The sequence below is a fragment of the Miscanthus floridulus genome, chromosome 1 (genome assembly GCF_019320115.1).
Source record: "Miscanthus floridulus cultivar M001 chromosome 1, ASM1932011v1, whole genome shotgun sequence".
In the NCBI taxonomy this organism is placed as follows: domain Eukaryota; kingdom Viridiplantae; phylum Streptophyta; class Magnoliopsida; order Poales; family Poaceae; genus Miscanthus; species Miscanthus floridulus.
Window position 1 is genome coordinate 134,670,761 of NC_089580.1, and position 23,001 is coordinate 134,693,761.

Genomic DNA, 23,001 nt, shown 5'->3' on the forward strand with positions numbered 1-23,001 from the left:
TTAGGCTCCAGAGTACTAAAGGAAGCTCAGCAACCCAGCGTGGACCAAACTTGTTCAACCGGTTGAAGATCCTAGGCTTGAGGACTTGTAGGACCATGCCATTTGCGCGCTCGACCTGCCCGTTTGTTCGGGGGTGGGTGATGGCGGACCAATCGACCCGAATGTGTTATTGATCGTAGAATCAAAGGAACTTCTTTTCAGTGAACTATGTGCCATTGTCCATCATGATGGAGTTTGGGACTCCAAAGTAATGGACGATGTCGAGGAAGAATAGCATGGCTTGCTCGAACTTGATAATGGAGATCGGCTGAGCTTCTATCCACTTTGTAAACTTGTTTATGGTGATAAGCAGGTGAGTGTAGCCTCCAGGCACCCTCTTGAGAGGTCCAACCAGATCAACCCCCAGACCATGAATGACCATGTGATAGGGATCATTTAGAGTTCTTGGGCTGGTGAGTGAATCCGACAAGCGTAATCCTAACACCCTTCGTAGGTACGCATTATCTGCTCAGCGTCAGCTACAGCGGTGGGCTAGTAGAAGCCCTATCGGAATGTGTTTCCAACTAGGGCTCTAGGCATGGCATGGTGACCATAGACCCCACCATGGATATCGCTCAGCAAATGCTTCCCCTATTCGATGGGGATGTAGCGCTGCAGGATCCTAGTGTGGCTTTGCTTGTAGAGTTCGCCCTCCACAAGAACAAAGGACTTAGTGCGATGTGTGAGCCATCAAGCCTCCATCTTGTCTGTCGGTAGTGCATCATGGAGGAGGTAGTCGAGGTAGAGCATCCTCCAGTCGACCAGAGGGTCAGGCTCTATCGTTGGGTCCTCTTCAAGCTCCATGACTTCGGGGCCGAATGGAGCCGATGGTTGCTCAGTCCTTGGGCCTAGATTGGACAAACCATCACCACCTTGTTTCGACCCCTCATAGCATACTAAGGGCTTGTGCTGGTCACTGGTGAAGATGCCAGTTGGCACCATCTCTCGGCTAGATGCTGCTTTCGCAAGTGCATTGGCTGCCTTATTAAGGCACCTCAGGATGTGATTGAGCTCGAGACCGTTGAACTTGTCCTCCAACTGGCAGACTTCTTGGTAGTATGCGGCCATCTTGGTATCATGGCAGCTTGACTCCTTCATGACTTGGTCGATGACTAGCTAGGAATCTCCTCGAATGTCGAGGCATCGAATGCCCAATTCGATGGCAATGCGTAGGCCATTGATGAGCGCCTCATATTCAGCCACATTGTTGGAGGATAGGAAATGGAGACAGACCATGTACCTCATGCGTACCTTGAGGGGTGACACAAAGACTAGCCCTGCATTGGTGCCCTTCTTCATCAGCGATCCATCGAAGTACATCATTCAGTACTCTTGATCGATGACCGCTGGTGGCATTTGGATCTCGGTCCATTCTATGACAAAATCGACCAACACCTGGGACTTGATGGCCGTCCGAGAGGCATAAGCAATGCCCTGACCCATCAGCTCAAGTGCCCATTTCGTGGTTCTTCCCATGGCATCCTAGTTTTGGATGACCTCGCCGAGGGGCAAGGATGTAATGACTATCACCAGATGTGACTCAAAGTAGTGGCACAGCTTCCTCTTGGTGATGAGGACAGCATATAGAAGCTTCTAGATTTGGGGGTAGTGGGTCTTTGAGTCAGATAGGACCACACTAATGAAGTACATAGGGTGTTGTACTTTGAGGGTGTGCCCCTCTTCTTCCCATTCCACCACCAAGGCGGCGCTAACCACTTGCATGGTGGCCGCAATGTAGAGCTGGAGGGGTTCTCCATTAGTAGGAGGAACCAGGATTAGGGCCTTCGTCAGAAGCAGCTTGACCATGTCAAGTGCCTCCTAGGCCTCAGATGTCCATTCAAAGTGGTCAACCTTCTTCAGAAGTTGATAAAGGGGGAGACCTTGTTCGCCAAGGCATGAGATGAAGCGGTTGAGCACAGCGAGGCACCCTATAACTCATTGTACTCTCTTCATGTTCTGAATCAGGCCCATCCTTGTGATGGCTGAATCTTCTCCGGGTTGGCTTCGATGCCATGCTCGGAGACGATGAATCCAAGCAGCATGCCCCTCGGGACCCTAAAAACACACTTCTTGGGATTGAGTTTGATGTCGTTTGCTTGGAGTTTTGCAAAGGCCTGCTCAAGATCAGCTACGAGATGGTCAGCCCATTTGGTCTTGACCATGATGTTGTCAACATAGGCCTCAACGGTCCATCCAATGAGGTCCCCAAAACACTTAAGCATACAACACTGGTATGTAGCCTAGCGTTCTTCAAACCAAATGGCATTGTGACATTATAGAATGATCCAAAGGGGGTGATGAAAGATGTCATGAGCTGGTCAGACTCTTTCATCACAATTTGATGGTACCCAGAGTACGCATCAAGGAAGTAGAGGGTTTCGTACCCTGAGGTAGAGTCAACTATTTGGTCTATGAGTGACAAAGGAAATGGATCCTTTGGGGATGCTTTGTTGAGACCTGTGTAGTCAACCAACATCCTCCATTTCCCACTCTTCTTTTATACAAGAATAGGATTGGCTAACCACTTTAGGTGGTACACTTCCTTGATGAATCTGGCCACCAAAAGTTTTGTGATTTCCTCGCTAATGGTCCTGTGTTTCACCTCATCAAAGCAACGTAGGCATTGTTTCATCAGCTTGAAGCCTAGGCAGATCTTCAAGGCATGCTCGGCAACTTCCCTTGAGATGCTTGGCATGTCTGAGGGTTTCCACGTAAAGATGTCTCTATTGGCATGGAGGAAGCTGACGAGTGCACTTTCCTATGTGTACCATTTTGCCCTTGGTGCTCCTAGGGTCTATGAGGACCTCCTTAGAGCCTTTTGCTGGCTTGAAGGACCTAGTTGACCTTTTGGGGTTGGGTCCCTCTTCGGCGACTCCTACCTAAGGGTCACGAGCTCTCTAGAGGCAATGATCGTTGCGTCGTGATTGTAGCACTTGACTTCACACTCATAGGCGCGCTAAAAGGAGGTGCCGACAGTGATGAACCCGCTTGGTCCTGACATCTTTAGCTTGAGGTAGGTGTAGTTGGGGATGGCCATGAACTTTGCGTAGCATGGTCGTCCCAGGATGGCGTGGTAGGTCCCATGGAACCCAACCACTTCAAAGGTGAGGGTCTCCGTCCTATAATTGTACGGTCCCCTGAAGGTGATGGGCAGATCGACCTACCCAAGTGGCATGGCTTGCTTTCCAGGCATGATGCCATGGAAAGATGCTCTGGTTGGCTAGACATGCGCTCAGTCGATGCCCATGGCATCGAGCATCTCGACATACATGATGTTAAGGCCACTGCCCCCATCCATTAGAACCTTGGTGAGCCGCTTCATACTAATGATTAGGTCGACCATGAGTGGATATCTCCTTAGTTGTGGGACGTTATCCAGATGGTCGGTTCGGTCGAAGGTTATGGCAGACTCTATCCACCGGAGGAAGGCAGGTGTGGTCGGTTTGATCATATAGACCTCGCGGCACGCGACCTTCTGGTGGCGCTTGGAGCCATAGGCTGCCAATCCTCCAAAGATCATGAGGCAGCCATCTGGCATTGGAAAGCCACTGTCCTTCCCCTCAACGTCATCCATGGTAGGGTCGGAATCCTTCCCATGCTCCCTTTTGTTGGGGCCTCCGGACAAGAACTGCTTCATGAGGCCGCAGTCCTTGTACAGATGTTTGATGGGGTAGGCATGGTTTGGTCATGGGCCCTCGAGTAGTTTTTCAAAGTGGTTCGAAGTGCCCTTTGTGGGCTTCCGACCACCCCTACGATCAGCGACGACCACAAGTGAGCCCTCGCGTCGTTGTTTTTTCTTCTTTTTGGTGGAACAATTGGAGGTGCCTTCGCCGACATCCTCATCCCACCTCGCCTTGCCCTTGAGGTGGTCAAAGATTGCTCTGACTGCTTCTTTACCTAAGGCATGGCTGCTGGCGATGTTGAGGAGTTTCTTGGTGGTTCATGGGCCCTTGCATCCTAGCTTGTGAACTAGGGACTCGCAAGTGGTCCTAGATAGGAAAGCTCCTATAACATCGGTGTCGGCGATGTTAGGTAGCTCGTTGCATTATCGGGAGAAGCACTAGATGTACCCATGGAGGGTTTCTTTAGCCTTCTATCAGTAGTTCTTGAGGTCCCATGGGTTCCTAGGATGCTTGTATGTGCCCTAGAAGTTCCCCATGAAGATCTCCTTCAGGTTCACCCAACTCTAGATTCTATTAGATGGCATGTCTTCCAACCATGTTCATGCCAACCAAGAACAATGGGAGGTTGTGGATAATGAAATCATTATTACCTGCACCACTGGCTTGGTAGGCAAGCCGATAATCCTTGAGCCATAGTCTGGGGTTCATCTCCCCAGAGTACTTTAGGATGTTGGTTGGTGGTTGATACCTTGGTGGGAAGGTAGCGTTGAGGATGTGTCGGTCGAAGGCCTAAGGCCCCGGTAGGTCGGGGCTTAGTCTTTGGTCCTCGCCACTGTCATAGCATCTGCCATGGCAAGGGTGAAAGCTAAGGCTAGCTCTCTCTCTTGGGTAATCATGGCTACGCCTACAAGTGTCGAGGGTGTCACGTGCATCATGGTTGTGGTTGAGACATTGATGTACCAGGACCGTGGCACACTGCCTATCGCATTGTGGCACCTGGTGGACCGATGCATCCCTGCTAGGGCATTCAGAGAGTGTGTGTTGGCTAGTGTCGAGCTCACATCACTAAGACAATGAGCTCTTGGCCTACTGCGTAGCTACATGCTCAAGTAGCGTGCAAATCTCGTGGTGTGCCCGATGATCCTTGGGCGTCATGGCCTCTGGAAGACCATAGAGCAAGGCTGCCATAGCGACGATGTTCTGGCTTGCCCAGGCGAAGCAAGGAAGGGCCTCATCATCCACAATGATCCTTCGGTTCACATCGTGGGCCATGTCGCATGCGTGCCCACTATCTCCACGACGCTCGATCTCCCAATCGAGCTCTACACATTCCTGCTTGAGCTGGAGTCGTGCTTCCTCAATCTCTTGGTGTCGGCCTTTTAGCTGCTCCATTTGCATGCGAGGTGAGGCCACTATCTCCCTCTCGGCCTCATCATCGAGGTCATTTGTTGGGGTAGCCTCCCCCTCATGGACGCTTTTGACATGTCCCTCAGGGGTACCCATCATGAAGCATTCACGAGAGGGGTGATGACTCCCCCTGCTAGAGTCAGAGCCAGAGGGTGACTCTAGCTCCTCTGCTAGGAGGACATGGAAGGATTCAACGACATGTTTGATCACCCCCATGAATTTGTCATTCGTAGGAGGTGGAATCATACGTTGTGCCACAAGGTGGATAATGGTCGCCGCGGCGTTGTGGAGACCTAACGAAAGCACTATCGGGGCGCTCCGTATGAGGTGTTCCAGAGAGAAGGGTTCCCCTCTGGTGAGCCATGCCATGTCATTAGCATAAGAGAAGGTGAGGCGGCACTGGTCCTCCCTAGATGGTTAGGGCCCTAGGGAGACATCGAGCTGGTGCTTAAGCCTCCCATAGTCGAGGCTAATGGAGGGGAGAGGTTGGATGGTGACGTGAGCCAATGCCAACTCTCCTCCCACCATGATGATGAAGTCTAGGTCCTCAAAGTGCACGTGTGCACCTGGGACCCAGCTAATACTGTGACTAGATATCCATGGCCTGATATTAATGTTAGGATGCGCAAAAGCCCCTACCTGGCGTGCCAACTGTCGGTGTTTTGAGTAAAGACCAATGAGTAAATTTGTGTTATTGTGCATGGCCCTAATGGTGTGTTAAAAAGACACAAGGTTTATACTAGTTTAGGCAGAATGTCCCTATGTCCAGTTCATGGTTGCTGCTTGTGTTATTAGCACTAAAAAGTTCGTAGTAGGGGTTACAAACAAGTGAGAGAGGGATAGGTCACAAGTCTCTGATGGAAAGGTCGAATAGGTGATGAGAGCTTGGTTGCTGCTCAGCTATGTGTGATGTGATGCATGATGTGTTGAATCAATCCCCTTAGTGGGGTTCCCTACCTTCCCTTTTATAGGCCAAGGGAGAGCAAGGATTACATATGGGAGAAAAGAGGAAAACTAGAGGCAAAGGAGGTCCTTTAAAGATGCCAGGTCTTCCTTTTCCTCTATGGGGACCCTACTGACATGGCAGGTGGTGCCAAGGATAACTCCATGCTGAGTGCATGTTTGCCGAGTGCATGTTTGCTTGTCTTATAGTGTATTATCAACAAGTTGTCACATCCCATCCCACTCCAGTGGGCAGTGCGGTGGACCAGGGTGCTGATCCATGGCCATATAGGGAGTAGATGGCACAGTGAACATACGTCCGTTACTGTAGGTGACGCGAGTTTCCTCCTAGACCATAGTGGTTGTCGTGAGCTTCCGTCAGGATCCATGCCCGAGGGTAGATAGCGGCGCCCACAACACTATAAGACAAATGTCGGCGCCTATAACACTATTTGGGCTCTAACATGCCTGGAAGGTCTCAAAGCGCCCTTCTTGTCATATCCTAATGGTACTTTCCTACAGGCGTGCAGGGTATGGTCTTCGGTATTGCTGTTGACTTGATTGCCCTATGTTATCTATGCGTGTTGTTAGGAAGGAGTCATGTGCAGACATCGGGCGAAGCGGAGCCACCCCTCAGGGGTCGAGCAAGGTGGAGCCATCCCTCGAGGGTTAGACGAGGCAGATCCAGTCCTCAAACATCAGGTAAGGTGAAGCCATCCTTCAGACATCGGGCGAGGCAGAGCCAGCCCCTAGATGTTGGGCGAGGTGAAGCCATCCTTCAGACATTGGGCGAGGTAGAGCCAACCCCTAGACGTCAGGTGAGGCGAAGCCAACCTTCAGATGTTAGGTAAGGCAAAGCCACCCCTTAGATGTCGGGCAAGGTGAAGCCAGCCCCCAGAAGTCGGGCGAGGCAGAGCCACCCCTCAAGGGTTGGCTAGAGGCATTCCCAACCCTCGAAGGTCAGACGATCAGACAAAACGGAGCCTACGGCCTACTAAGAAATGTAGTCACGTTCTTGATCGCTCTGATGAGTTAGCGTTGATGGGTATCAACTCCTCATCTTCGAGTACCCTACTATTGGTCCCCGACAATACCCAAACTTGCTTAGGTCCTTGAAGGTTAGTCACTAAGGTCTTTGGCATCCAAATTAGCTTTCTTCTTTGAGCCCACAATTGGTGTACCAATGAACTTAGCCTTCACACCATTCACACTCTTGGTAAGCATGTAACAAGAATCAAAATAAATTGAGGATACATTAGCATTGTTCTTGTTCTTGCAATATTGCTCTAGGTGCCCAACTTGCTTGCATCTATTGCAAAACCGTTCGTTGCTCTTCACAAAGCTAGCTTTGGGAGTAGCAAAGGTTGCCTTACCTTTCTTGGGGGTATAGCATAATCTCTCTTTGTTAAGGGAAAACCTTTGGCTACCCAAGCACTTTAGCAAGCGGGCCTCACCACCATAGGCCTTGCCTAGGGCGTGAGTGAGCTCATCCACCTCTCTCTTGAGAGTCTCATTCTCAACCATTAGTGAGGCATCATAAGTGAAACCATCACTAGTAGTAGAGGTAGAAGTGGTGGTGGTGGTGGATGATGAGCTACAAGAAGGGTTAGTAGGAGCAATAACAATGGGTTCATAAAAATATTCATCAATCAAGTTACATGTTATGCCCACATCACATGATACTACTACCCTTTCCTTATCTTGTTCAAGAAGCAAGGAGTGAGCCTTTTCAAGCTTGGTGTGAGCTTTGCCAAGCTTCCCATGGGCTTCCATTAGCCTCTCATGAGTAGCATTGAGCTCATCAAAGGATTTCTCAAGAGCACTAAGCTTCTTTTGCAATTCTTTGCACTTCTTGCCTTTCTTGTTAATAATTGAATTAGCTTGTTCTAGCATGTCCATTAGTTGTTCATTAGAGAATTCATTGTCATCATCACTATCACTTTCACATTCACTATCATCATCACTCTCATCATATTTTACCTTAGAGCCCTTGGCCATGAAGCATGATGGAGTGTCAAATAATGAAGGCTTATTATTGATAGCAATGCTTGCAAGAGCCTTCTTCTTGGATGCCTTCTTGTCATCATCACTTGAGTCATCATCATCCGAAGAAGCATCACTATCCCATATCACCACATAGGAGCCACCCTTCTTCTTCTTCTTGAAGGTCATCTTCTTCTCCTTCTTCTCTTTCTTTTCCTTCTTGTCCTTCTTCTTTTTCTCATTTTCTTCATTGTCACTATTGTAGGGACACTCCACTACAACATGATCATGACTCTTGCAATTGTAGCATAGTCTCACATATCCCTTCTTAGTGTGATTTCTTCTCTTTCTTGCACCATAGCCCTTCTTCTTCTTCATCTTGCCAAACTTGCGCACAAAGAGAGCTAGTCCTTCATCATCACTATCATCATTAGAGCATTCTTCATCACTTGATTCTTCTTTCTTAGCCTTGCCCTTGCTCTTGTTCTTAGATGAGGTGCTAGCCTTGAATCCTACAATATTCTTCTTGTCTTCATCTTCCTTCTTCACAACATCATCATCATCATCATTCTATTGATCTTCGATCATGACATCTCCAAGTACCTCATTTGGAGATACATCCTTCAATCCACCTCTAAAAATGATAGTTCTCAATGTCTTGAATCTTTTTGGCAAGCACATCAAGAACTTATGAGAGAAGTCCTCATCCTTCATCTTCTCACCCAAACTCTTGAGATCATTGATGATGACTTGTAGCCTATAGAACATCTCTGGAATGGACTCATCATCTTTCATCTTGAAGTTTGATAGCTTGTCTTTGAGCATGTAGAGCTTGGCACTTTTACTGTTGAAGTGCCCTCATATGTTTCCTCTAATCTTACCCAAACTTCACATGCCTTCTCAAGATCTTTGATTTGCTCAAACACTTTTGAATCAATGCCATTGTATATAGTGTTGAGTGCCATGGTATTGCATTGCTTATTGATCTTATCATTGTCGGTGAGATTGGTGGGGTCAATGGTCACAAACTCATTCTCTACCACATCCCACACCTTGTCATTGATTGAACCAAGGTACATCTTCATTTTCTGTTTCCAATAGTCAAATGATGTGCCATCAAATAATGGTGGTTTACCCCCAACATGGTTGAACACAATTTGAGCCATCTTTTATGCAACGAGGTTGTTAAGCCTTGATAAAATGGTGACCACAACTTCGATACCACTTGAAAGGTCCTAATTGGTTAGAGGGGGTGAATGGCCTAATTTAAATACTACAAACCACTAAACAAAGTTGTTAGGTAACTAATTGGCTATAAAGCTTTTTGCACTAGCTCTAACAAGTGTTGCAAGCCTCCTATCCCAACAATTCTAGTCGCTATAATCTCTAATACAAATAATGGCTAAGTCACTATGAGTTCTCAAAGATAGTTACACTAAAGAGCTTAACTAGGTGAAAAGCTAAGCTAGCAAAGGTAAGACAAGCTTTCAAAACTAATTACACTAAAGAGCTTGTTACAACTAGTTTGCGGGAATATAAATTAGTAAGCAAGAAGATTATACCTCCATGTAGAGAAGATGAACCAATCAATCAGTCCACAATATGAATACCAGGAGAAATCCAATAGCAAGAGACAAGTGATTTTTCTCCTAAGGTTCACGTGCTTGCCGGCACGCGAGTCCCTATTGTGTCAACCAACACTTGGTGGTTCGATGGCTAAGAGGTGTTGGATGAACCTCATCCACATGTTGAACACCGCAAGAACCGACCCACAAGTGAGGTAACTCAATGACATGAGCAATTTACTAGAGCTACCTCGTGGCTCTTTGTCGGGGAAGGTGCAATACCCCTCACAAGGTCACTGGAGCCGGCCACGAACAATCACCAACACATGCCGAACCTCCACTGCTGCTCCAAACCATCTAGGTGGTGGCAACCACCAAGAGAAACAAGAAATCTGCAGCCACAATGATCCCCAAGTGCCACTAGATGCAATCACTCAAGTAAATGCACTTAGTAGAATCACTCATCTCACTTTGAATTTGCAATCAAGCAAGAGAGATGAGTGAGAGGGAGTTTGCTCAACTCACAAGGATGTTAGGAATGTCAAAAGTCCAAGAAGGATACCTTGGAGCCAACCCCCATCTATTTATATAAGTCCTCAATCAAATAGAGTCGTTATACCCCTTCACTAGGCTCACTGTGGGATGACCGGACACACAGGTCAGTTGCACCGAACATGTCCGGCCGCTGCGTCCGGTCACCTAGAAATTGCCACATGTCCCATTTGAATTAGTTAGCTATTGGTGCCCCAATGGCTCGTTCTGACAAGTTCTAACATAAACCACCGGACACACAACAATGAAATGACTGGATGCGGGAGGACAGCATCTGGACCAAGGAGCGTGAGTTCAAAGGTTGCACAAATATTTATCGCCGAGACAGACAGCAGCCAAAATGCTTCGAACCCTATGGTGCTTGGTCTAGAGGTTGAGTCCAGACTAGGTCTGAAGTGAAAAAAACCCTCTCTAGATGCTTACTGGATAGCTCTAGACTGGGGTTGGCGTTGGTCTGGCTGGGCACTATGCGAGTCTGGTCCGGAGGTTTGTAGGGAGCCATTGGCAAGCCAATGGTCGACTGGACACATGGCGCAATGAGATTCAAAGCTACTGAGTGTCGGACCCAAGGAGCATGGTACGAAGGCCCTAATTTCAGGGTTCGGAGCTCAGTTCGACGACCCTTCATGGGTATAAGGGCTATTGGAGCCTTGGGGGGCCTATAAATAGATATTGGCCGGCTTGGGCTCACTCTTTTAAACATTTTAATCATCGATACATCCTTGTGAGCTTAAGCAAACTTCTCCCACTCATCTCCCTACTTGATTGTGCATCCAAAGTGAGATTGAGTGATTCCAAATGTATTTGCTTGAGTGATTGCATCTAGTGGCACTAGAAGATCATTGTTTTTGCGATTTTCTTGTTACTCTTGGTGGTTGCCACCACCTAGATGGCTTGGAGCAGTGGAGGAGTCTTGGCATGAGTTGATGATTGTTCGTGGCCACTCTCGGTGTGATTGTGAGGCGTTCTTGGGCTTATTCCCTGGTGGAGCGCCAAAAACAACTCTAGTAAATTGCTCATGACATTGAGCGTCCTCATTTGTGTTGGTTGTTACAGCATCCAAGTGTTGGGCTAAGCGTGGATGCCTATTAACGCGTGAACCACCAAGTGAATCAGGCATCATAGCGGGGACTAGCTTGCCAGCAAACAAGTGAACCTCGGGATAAATCATTGTGTCAATTGGTAGTCTTGGTATTCATTTGATTGATGCTTGCTTGGCTCGGTATATCGATTTCTATATCAAGTACATTACTTTCATTGATATACTTGTGTTGTAGTTGTTAGTCTTCTTGTGTAGCTAGTGAACTAGAGAAGTTATTAGTTGAGTAACTAGTTGTTTTTAGTTGTAATTATCTTGCTAGCCAGCTCACTAGATAGTTTAGTAGTGACATAGCTCATTGATTGCCATAAAGATCATAACACACTAGCATATTTATAGCCATCTTGCATTTTTAGTAGAGCTAGAGCAAAATGCAATTATCGCTATTTAATTGTCTAACCATTTGCTCTAGTGCCTTATAGAATTTTTAATTAGCCTATTCACCCCCTATAGTCATTTAGGACCTTTCACCCATGGACCTTGATGCCATCCTCACATCCCTCAGATGCAACTGATGCTGAACCAAATGCATTAGATTGCTTAAAATTGTGTGTCTTCGCCAATATAGAATCAAACAGGCGACTAGAGAGGACGAATGTGAGCCAATAAAATTTGGTTGCAAAAACTTAGCATATATCCTAATTCATATCTGATGAGGACATGACCTCCATACATATGACCATGCTTGAAGAACCATATGGAGACCAATGAGATCAGCGAGGGTGTCCTAACCAAGAAGGAGGCCTGAAGCTCATTCGGTTCGAGTCCCCAAGGTGGAGACCCAAATCAAGTTCGAGTCCGGCTCGGGCTCTAGGACTAGTCTGCCTTAAACTGGTCACTCAGGACACATCCATACTTCATTTTCAACGATCCACATATAGTTGGAAAGCTAATTTGATAAGGAAGCCAATCCAAGTAGTTTTACATTAAAAGACCTTCGGAATCAACAGAAATCATCGAAACAAGCCAGCGTCTAGAATCTGTCAGGGTGCTGCGACACCGTCTTTTAGTCTGTTGGACCGTGTATCGTGTTTGGGCCCATTAGGGGGCGCATCCAGAGGGTGACACCCAAGACTCTATAAATAGCAGCCATCGCTCTCCTTATGGTTTGGGTTTTGTTTAGTTATTGATTTCCTCATGAAACAGACGTTGTTTTGCTACAACTGTCGCCGCCAAGGCCGCTTGCTGTGAACCAGGGCCCCAGTTCTTGATCTTGTTCGCCTGTGCCAATTAGTCCTTTCAAATAAAGACTTAAACTCCTTCTCATTATCATAAGCCTCATATTCATTTACAATTTTAGATTGCGTTCATTTTGTTCTCGCTTATGTTCTCGATTCGCTTGCAGGAAAGCCTTTTCGGTGAGGTCAATCGCGTTCGTGTGGTTGATAACCAACGGAGCAGTGGTGTAACGATTGTGGGGGTCCGAGTCAATCTTGGTTCGAAGCCTAGATCATGAACGTCGAGTCTCCACCAATCAACGCTATCATACCTATCGGAAGATCGGGCTTAGTCTACATCAAGTGGTATCAGAGACCTTGTTGCCTGTTAGGTATAACTTTGTTTTCCCTTTAGATTGTTATTATTTTTGCATTGTCAAGGTCAAAGATTTTTATTTTGGTCAAAAAGTGGTCACAAGATCCTCTTTTCGTGGTCACAAGGTTTTTGTCAATTTTGAGCACATCTTCTAGAAATTCCATAGGCCACGTCTCACTTGTTTAAGCTCATATTTTCTGTGGTTACTTCTTTTGTGCTCCTATGTGAAGAAAAAATATTAAAAAAAGAAAAAGAAAAAGTCAAAATTTCTCAAAAAACAACGATAGCCCAAAAAAGTAGAAAAAAAAGAGGGGCAAAAGAGGAACAATATCTAGAGGAGCACATAGAGAGCGCCATTTGAGCTATGTTTGCGTGTGCTGATTTCTACCTTGTTCCTAATCATATTCTTGTTCGCATCACTTAATACATCTAGTACTTGGAACGTGAGTAGGCCAGCAACTAAGACAAGTACTTGGGATACTTATTTAGCTTTGCCATTCAGTTGTGAATTTTGTTATTCCTTGCTACTATATTGTGCCTGTCCAAGCTCTACTTTCTTCTAACCGAGTATAGGTTCACCTTGCAACTGTTATACTCAAGCTACAATGGTATCACAGTCACCGACCGATTGCACCACCTGTTGCTTTGGTAAGAACACTCGTAAGACCATGGTAAGACACTTGAGAGTGTGTGACTTTACTCCTTGACCACATCCTATAGTAGTTCATAGGAAAATACATACTTGTGTGTGTTCTTGTTTGATTCTAACAATGACAGGTTGTTCATATCCACCGACTTATGATGGTATAGGTGCTGATGAGTACATGGAGTGGGAAAGTGTCATAGATAACATATTTGCTACTTGCTTTATATGTCCAAGGAGGAAGGTAAAAAAATGCATCTAGTGTTTTGCAACATTCTGCTTTATCTTGGTGGGAGTCTTTAGATCCTTCTGATAAACCTCAAACTTGGAATGATATGAAAGATCTTATGAGAGAAAATTTTGTTAATCCATCTCTTGTAATTAATTCAAATGATGAGGTGCATCAACTAGATCAATCTCTTATTATTCCTCCTGCTATGCCTAACCTTTTGCAGGACAATGTACAAAAGAGCGAGGATGACGTGACAGAAAATGAGATGCTCACAGTCTCATGTGACAATTCAGAACCATCAACTATTACTCCTACTGAACATGAGAGCAAAGGTAAAGCCCACGATGCTAAACTCACGGAAGGTGAGATTTCTCTTGATGTGCTGAATTTTTCCACCAATCATGCTATGATAGAGTAAATTTTAGTGGAGCCTTCACTTGATTTACCTTTGTCACAAGATGATTTGCTTGATGTTTTTTGTGATGAAGATGACTTGCATGATGATATTTATGTTATACCCATGCAATCATTGAAGAATGATCATGCTATATGTGTGCTGAAATCGAGCACTTGTGCTGAAAATAGACTTATTATTCATAATGCTAGTGAAGTTGACGAGCCAAAATTGTTGTCTTCTTTAAATACTTTGGGTTACATTGAATTTGATGTTCCGTGTAATCTTAGTTCTTTAGAGGAGAAACTTTATGCATATGCTGATTTACCATGGTTCTCTAGACATACATATCATGTTTTTGGTAAATATAACAACCAAGGGCAATATTTGATACAACGAGTTTACATTTGTACAAATCCGAATTATCCTTTTGTTGTGCCAAGTAATGATCAACTAGAGGATAGTAAAATCAACACTATTGTTATGCCATATTCCTCTAGTTTTGCTTTTTGAACACAAGTGGAATTCAAAGAAAGGGAGCATATGTTTCTTGTTAGTACTAATTTTTTGTAGGATAATATTGGCAAAGATCGTGTGTATTTCAATCGAGCAGACTACATGTCTGTAGGACAAGACATGATACAAACCTGGACATGTGGTCATATTCTTTCTCACAATATTGTCCATTTTCATTATTTTGGAAACCTCGATTGTCCTCATGTTGTGCAAGATCAACTTCAAACAAAATTGACACCGAGGACGGCTTTTCGTCAAGAAAGGGAGGAAGATGAGGATATGACCTCCATACATATGACCATGCTTGGAGAACTATATGGAGACCAAGGAGATCAGTGAGGGTGTCCTAATCGAGAAGGAGGCCCGAAGCTCATCCGGTTCAAGTCCCCAAGGTGGAGACCCAAATCAAGTTCAAGTCCGGCTCGGGCTCCAGGACCAGTCTGCCTTAAACTGGTCACCCAAGACGCATCCGGACTCTGTTTTCAATGATCCACATATAGTTGGAAAGCTAATTTGATAAGGAAGCCAATCCAAGTGGTTTCACATCAAAAGACCTTTGGAATCAACAGGAATTGTCGAAACAAGTCAGCATCCAGAATTTGTCAGGGTGCTACGACATCATCTTTTGGTCTGTTCGACCATGTATTGTGTTTGGGCCCATTAGGGGGCACATCCAGGGGGTGACGCCCAAGACTCTACAAATAGTAGTCGTTGCTCTCCTTAGGGTTTGGGTTTTGTTTAGTTCTTGATTTCCTCATGAAACAGACGTCGTTTTGCTACAACTATCGTCGCCAAGGCCGCTTGCTGTGAATCAGGGCCCTAGTTCTTGATCTTGTTCGCCTGTGCCAATTAGTCCTTTCGAATAAAGACTTGAACTCCTTCTCATTATCATAAGTCTCATATTTATTTACAATTTTAGATTGCGTTCATCCCGTTCTTGCTTGTGTTCTCGATTTGCTTGCAGGAAAGCCTTCTCGATGAGGTCAATCTCATTCGCGTGGTTGATAACCAATGGAGCAGTGGTGTAATGGTTGCGGGGGTCTGAATCAGTCTTGGTTCGAAGCCTAGATCATGAACGTTGAGTCTCCACCAATCGACGCTATCATACCTATCGGAAGATTAGGCTTAGTCTACATCAAGTGGTATTAGAGACCTTGTTGCCTGGTGTGGGGGATACACCCCCGGGTACCACAAGATGGTACATGGGGCGCACCATCCGAGGTGGCCCAGTCCATAAGATCGAGGCATGCACGACAAGATTACAAGTTGTACTAGATATTGTAATAGTATCAAATAGGATACTTTACTTGTAACCCTCCTCCTCCAGACTATATAAGGAGAGGCAGGGGTCCTCTAGTCGATATCTCTAACAGACCTCAATCAATACAAAATAATGAGACACAGGACATAGGTATTACGCCAACACGACAGCCAAACCTATATAAATCTTATGTCCTGTGCCTCTGTAACCATCTGGTTTCTGATTACACACACCGTCTACCGACAATCTACCATCATGGACATACCCCTAGATGGACTGCCGACCATATTTCGTCGACAGTGGCATGCTAGGTAGGGGGTGTGCGCGCTGATCCCATGGCAAGCTAGATGGCCTACCTCAAGATCTTCGTCGTTCATGGAACTCAGCAGATCGTGGCGACAAGCTTCGACAACCAGAGCATCGACTTTTCTCACTACGCCACGTGACACGATTCCACGGCGATATCTTGTGGCATCCCAGTAGATGCCAAATCCGAATTGGCAAGCGTTAGCTGATTTTCGGGCACGACACAGAGGGTAGCCACCAACAGCGCCGCCGTGGCAGTTACCCTTCACACAAGATCCAACCGGCAAGGACTCTACGAGTCATACTGCATGGTAACATGCACAGTGCCTTGGTCTCCGTAGCCTCAAAGAGTCAAGACTCGATCAATAAATGATGTGATGATCTACGCCACCATATAGCTAAATATAGTTTCCATATACGACAACAAGCCAATAAGGAAGGAGCAAGATAGAAGAAGGCATGCAAGCTAATCATGCATATACGTGTATATGCATTACGTACAGTCTAATCCTGCTTGATGTTTTCATCCATTGACTACGCGATCCAGAGGCTACCGAGATGTACAGGCTCAGGGACCACGGACCACGTTGACCACATCCTGAGTGGCTCCGCTGAGCTCCGACCACGTCTCGGGCGGCTCTACCGAGCTCACATCGACCACGGACCACGTCGACCACGTCCCAAATGGCTACACCGAGCTCCGGCCATGTCGACCACGGACCACATCGACCACGTCCCGAGCGGCTCCGCTGAGCTCCGACCACGTTGACCACAGACCACGTCGACCACGTCCCAGGTGGCTCTACCGAGCTCACGTTGACCACAGACCATGTCGACCATGTCCCAAATGGCTACACCGAGCTCCGGCCATGTCGACCACGGACCATGTCGACCACGTCCTGAGCGGCTCCACTGAGCTCCGACCACATCGACCACTGACCACGTCGACCACGTCCCGAGCGGCTCTGCTGAGCTCCGACCATCTCGACCACCAGACCATGTCGCAATGATGATCGCCGTGAAGAATGGCACTACGACAACCACGACCACCGTCATGACGATAGGTCAGAAAGCTCGAGGACCGGACAACTTCATCATCGCCGACCAGATTTCTATCCAAAGATAAGTACACTTCTAATATTTATATTTAATATAATTTTTCATTACGATGTTTCTCCACAAACGTCCTCGTCATGATTATTCTTCAAATAACGTTTGTCCATGTATACAATCTTAAATATAACATACAACTATACTTAATGCAAATCCCCGACCAATCATGTTGACGCTCGATGTCTCCAGAAAAGGCCCTGTCTCCGGCTCCTCCCTACACGTGCACGAGTGTCTGCCCTCTACGTTATGGGTGGTTGGCAGCGACTCCTTAGCGACGCTTTGTTCTTCCTACACATGCACGGGCTCCACGCCCCGCCTTATGGTTAACGGGCTAGCTAGGGCTGGAGACTCAGCTACATACTAACTGGTCGAGCAGTTTATATTAAGTATAAACACAAACTTCACATTAACACTGATGTTTACAAAGCACTAGCTGCTTTATCACATCATGCTCATTTGCAAATGACTGTTGAGCGTTATTTCTTCACCGCTGATTTTTTTCTCCATAATTTATTATTTTGTACATCATGTACTACAATTCTACATATTTATATTGTAGGAATTTCGAGCTATGCTCAGGGACTTCATCGCTGGCTTCTCGACCTACGCTCGGGGACTGCCTCGATCACTCTCCGACCATAGCTTCGGGACTTCGTCGCTCGCTTCTCAACCTACGCTCGGGGACTGCCTTGATCACTCTCCGACCACAGCTTGGAGACTTCGTTGCTCGCTTCTCGACCTACGCATAGGGACTGCCTCGATCACTCTTCGATCACAGCTCGGGGACTTCGTCGCTCGCTCCTTGACCTATGCTCGGGGACTGCCTCGACCACTCTCCGACCATGGCTCGGGGACTTAATATCTCGACTACATGTGACTAGCAACTCGCATACAGTTGGGATATTTTTTCTCCTTTAGACCTTGCTACAAGGCTCATACCTCGCCTTCTAGCAAGCTCGGGGACTACATCGATACGATGCACCTGCCGGTGCATCTTGTATCGCCTGTGCGACGATTGGATTCTCAACTTAACTAGGAATTCTTTTTAGACCCTAGCACCATGTGCCTACGTCACCTACTACCAGGCTCGGGGACTAAGTAGGCACACTTCACCTTGCGGTGAATGTGCTTGTTTTTCGACCACTACACCTCTGACGATAAAAAACGCTACGCTTCAAGACACCCTTACGTTTCTTCACAGAAACCCAAGTGGGCACACTTCCTAGGACAGAAATATTTTTCTTTCTTCTTAAGAGCACCATAAATTCTTTGGACAACCTACTTCTCTGGCGACAACGGTGGTCGAAGATGTCAAGAACTCAAGTCTCACTATTCGGAGAAGGTTAAAATGGCGTGTCACATCAGAATACATGGCGCTCGAGGACTAGCTATGGGGGATACACCCCCATGTACCACAAGATGGTACATGGGCCGCACTATCCGAGGTGGCTCGGTCCATAAGATCGAGGCATGTACGGCAAGATTACAAGTTGTACTAGATATTGTAATAGTACCAAATATGATACTTTACTTGTAACCCTCCTCCTCCGGACTATATAAGGAGAGGCAGGGGTCCTCTAGTCGATATCTCTAATATACCTCAATCAATATAGAATAATGAGACACGGGACGTAGGTATTACGCCAATACGGTGGCCGAACCTGTATAAATCTTGTGTCCTATGCCTCTGTAACCATCTGGTTCCTGATTACACGCACCGTCTACCGACAATCTACCATCATGGACATACCCCTAGATGGACTGCAGACCATATTTCGTCGACACCCGGTAGGTATAACTTTGTTTTCCCCTTTAGATTGTTATTATTTTTGCATTACCTATAGTCCACAAAAAGCCAAAAAATATACATCGTTACATATTCCCTGTCCTATAGCCTCATTGTGCCGTGCAATTTCATCTCTGTTTCGCGTTATTGAGTTTGTGCCCTAGGTCAAGTTCTGGTTACTGATTTTAGATCATTTTTAGTCCAGTTTGTGTTTTCCCCTTTGTTTTTCATCATAATCCGTGAACATCTCCAAGTCTTGTTGAGTTTCCTTTGTATCCATCAAACCCTAGTCCACGCCATCTAATTTTCTACACTTGTCTTCACTGTTTCCATCAAATCATTGCTACCGTGACCAATTTTACGAGCATTATTCTCGTTTTGTCCTCTAATTTGGAGTGCGTTCGTAAAACTAGTCTAGTTTTCACATACGAACTCGGATTTTGATGTTCCATATATCAAAATCGATCAAAAATTTTTTTTGGATCTGTCCATCCCTAGCATTCTTAGGGTCAGAGATTTTTATTTTGGTCAAAAAGTGATCACAAGATCCTCTTTTCGTGGTCACAAGGTTTTTGTCGATTTCGAGCATGTCTTCTAGAAATTCCATAGGCCACGTCTTTCACTTGTTTAAGCTCATATTTTCTGTGGTTACTTCTTTTGTGCTCCTAAGTGAAGAAAAAATATCAAAAAAAGAAAAAGAAAAAGTCAAAATTTCTCAAAAAACAACGACAGCCCAAAAAAGTAGAAAAAAGATAGGGGTAAAAGAGGAACAATATCTAGAGGAGCACATAGAGAGCGCCATTTGAGCTATGTTTGCGTGTGTTGATTTTTATCTTGTTCCTAATCATATTCTTGCTGTTCACATCACTTAATATATCTGATACTTGGAACGTGAGTAGGCCAGCAACTAAGACAAGTACTTGGGATACTTATTCAGCTTTGCCATTCAGTTGCGAATTTTGCTATTCCTTGCTACTATATTGTGCCTGTCCAAGCTCCACTTTCTTCTAACCAAGTACAGGTTCACCTTGCAACTGTTACACTCAAGCTACAATAGTATCACAGTCACCGACCGATTGCACCGCCTGTTGCTTTAGTAAGAACACTCGTAAGATTGTGGTAAGATGCTTGAGAGTGTGTGACTTTACTCCTTGATCACATCCTATAGTAGTTCATAGGAAAATACATACTTGTGTGTTTTCTTGTTTGATTCTAACAATGACATGTTGTTCATATCCACCGACTTATGATGGTATAGGTGTTGATGAGTACATGGAGTGGGAAAGTGTCATAGATAACATATTTGTTACTCGCTTTATGTGTCCAAGGAGGAAGGTAAAAAATGCATCTAGTGTTTTGCGATATTTTGCTTTATCTTGGTGGGAGTCTTTAAATTTTTCTGATAAACCTCAAACTTGGAATGATATGAAAGATCTTATGAGAGAAAATTTTGTTAATCCATCTCTTGTAATTAATTCAAATGATGAGGTGCATCAACTAGATCAATCTATTGTTATTCCTCCTGCTATGCCTAACCTTTTGCAGAACAATGTACAAAAGAGCGAGGATGACGTGACAGAAAATGAGATGCTCACAGTCTCATGTGACAATTCAGAACCATCAACTATTACTCCTACTGAACATGAGAGCAAAGGTAAAGCCCACGATGCTAAACTCACGGAAGGTGAGATTTCTCTTGATGTGCTGAATTTTTCCACCAATCATGCTATGATAGAGTAAATTTTAGTGGAGCCTTCACTTGATTTACCTTTGTCACAAGATGATTTGCTTGATGTTTTTTGTAACGAAGATGACTTGCATGATGATATTTATGTTATACCCATGCAATCATTAAAGAATGATCATGCTATATGTGTGCTAAAATCGAGCACTTGTGCCGAAAATAGACTTGTTATTCATAATACTAGTGAAGTTGATGAGCCGAAATTATTGTCTTCTTTAAATACTTTGGGTTACATTGAATTTGATGTTCTGTGTAATCTTAGTTCTTTAGAGGAGAAACTTTATGCATATGCTGATTTATCATGGTTCTCTAGACATACATATCATGTTTTTGGTAAATATAACAACCAAGGACAATATTTGATACAATGAGTTTACATTTGCACAAATCCGAATTCTTCTTTTGTTGTGCAAAGTAATGATGAACTAGAGGATAGTAAAATCAACACTGTTGTTATGCCATATTCCTCTAGTTTTGCTTTTCGAACACAAGTGGAATCCAAAGAAAGGGAGCATATGTTTCTTGTTAGTACTAATTTTTTACAGGATAGTATTTGCAAAGATCGTGTGTATTTCAATCAAGCAGACTATATGTCTGTAGGACAAGACATGATACAAACCTGGACATGTGGTCATATTGTTTCTAACAATATTGTCCATTTTCATTATTTTAGAAACCTCAATTGTCCTCATGTTGTGCAGGATCGACTTCAAACAAAATCGACGCAGAGGATGGCTTTTCGTCAAAAAATGGAGGATGATGAGGACATGACCTCCATACATATGACCATGCTTGGAGAACCATATGGAGACCAAAGAGATCAGCGAGGGTGTCCTAACCGAGAAGGAGACCCGAAGTTCATCCAGTTCGAGTCCCCAAGGTGGAGACCCAAATCAAGTTCGAGTCCGGCTCGGGCTCTAGGACCAGTCTGCTTTAAACTGGTCACCCAGGACGTATCCAGACTCCGTTTTCGACGATCCACATATGGTTGGAAAGCTAATTCTATAAGGAAGCCAATCCAAGTGGTTTCACGTCAAAAGACCTTTGGAATCAACGGAAATCGTCGAAACAAGTCAACGTCCAGAATCTGTCAGGGTGCTGCGACACCGTCTTTTGGTCCATTGGACCGTGTATCGTGTTTGGGCCCATTAGGGGGCACGTCTAGAGGGGTGACGCCCAAGACTCTATAAATAGCAGCCGTCGCTCTCCTTAGGGTTTGGGTTTTGTTTAGTTCTTGATTTTTTCGTGAAACAGACGTCGTTTTGCTGCAACTGTCGCCGCCAAGGCCGCTTGCTGTGAACCAGGGCCCCAGTTCTTAATCTTGTTCATCTGTGGCGATTAGTCATTTCGAATAAAGACTTAAACTCCTTCTCATTATCATAAGCCTCATATTTATTTACAATTTTAGATTGCGTTCATCTCGTTCTTACTTGTGTTCTCGATTCGCTTACAGGAAAGCCTTCTCGGTGAGGTCAATCGCGTTCGCGTGGTTGATAACCAACGGAGTAGTGGTGTAACGGTTGCGGGGGTCCGAATCAGTCTTGGTTCGAAACCTAGATCGTGAACGTCGAGTCTCCACCAATCGACACTATCATATCTATTGAAAGATCGGGCTTAGTCTACGTCAATATCCAACACTCATCTCTTCTAATCATCAAGGCTACACGAGCCAGCTTGTGATAGGTTGACCTAGGAACGGTTAGGTCTTTCTTAAAAATTCATGGAAGAAAACAATCAAGATCCAAGTCTATAAAAGTTAACCACAAATACTATAAACAACAGTAAAATAAAATGAAATAAGGCTAACTGAAGTGGACTATAAACAAGCTACAGAAAAAGAAACCGGACACACTACTACTAGCTAAAGTACTGGTACTATAAAGCAATTACTCGACATTCAGACAAGCAAACTACTGCAACAAAGATAAAACAAAGCTAAGAAAAATACTAAATAGAGGAGCAATATAGAAGAAAAGAATAACTAAGGAAAAGAGACAACTTAATGAGTAAACTAATCCCCTGCAACTGCAAGCAATGATCAGAACGCTATTGCAAACAGAAGACTTATCACAAAGTCACTCCTGCACCACTAGCTGCATTAAGACATTATTTCTCTGCACATCCTATTTAATGTGAGATACAATCTTTTTTTATCATAAATGAATCTTACATATGGATCCTATTTTACTCTTAGTATAAATGCAAATTTCTCCTTCTTGTCATTGATGTTGAGTAGAATTTCTTCTCATTATCATAAGTCTCA

At 45.0% G+C, this 23,001-nt stretch overlaps 2 protein-coding genes across 2 annotated transcripts; both read right to left on the minus strand.

Moving 5' to 3' along the window:
* Positions 1-729: 729 nt before the first annotated feature.
* LOC136463696 (uncharacterized) lies at positions 730-1,107 on the minus strand. Its single transcript, XM_066462673.1, has one exon. It carries the CDS (start codon positions 1,105-1,107, stop codon positions 730-732), a length of 378 nt encoding a protein of 125 aa, XP_066318770.1.
* Positions 1,108-7,563: 6,456 nt separating this feature from the next.
* Positions 7,564-9,160, minus strand: LOC136463704 (uncharacterized). Its single transcript, XM_066462686.1, has 4 exons — positions 8,876-9,160; positions 8,598-8,789; positions 7,701-8,534; positions 7,564-7,605 (listed from the first exon to the last, which is right to left on the minus strand). Exons 1-4 carry the CDS (start codon positions 9,158-9,160, stop codon positions 7,564-7,566), a joined length of 1,353 nt encoding a protein of 450 aa, XP_066318783.1.
* Between the last annotated feature and the right edge of the window lie 13,841 nt (positions 9,161-23,001).

What these genes read in the sequence shown, in the direction of transcription:
- LOC136463704 (XM_066462686.1), bottom strand. Translation starts at nt 9,160, where the DNA reads ATGGCTCAAATTGTGTTCAACCATGTTGGGGGTAAACCACCATTATTT. An exon ending in AGGATGTATCTCCAAATGAG is followed by an intron (nt 8,535 to 8,597) that starts GTACTTGGAGAT and finishes GTTGTGAAGAAG; the next exon opens with GAAGATGAAGACAAGAAGAA. An exon ending in TTGAACAAGATAAGGAAAGG is followed by an intron (nt 7,606 to 7,700) that starts GTAGTAGTATCA and finishes CCCTTCTTGTAG; the next exon opens with CTCATCATCCACCACCACCA.
- LOC136463696 (XM_066462673.1), bottom strand. Translation starts at nt 1,107, where the DNA reads ATGGCCGCATACTACCAAGAAGTCTGCCAGTTGGAGGACAAGTTCAAC.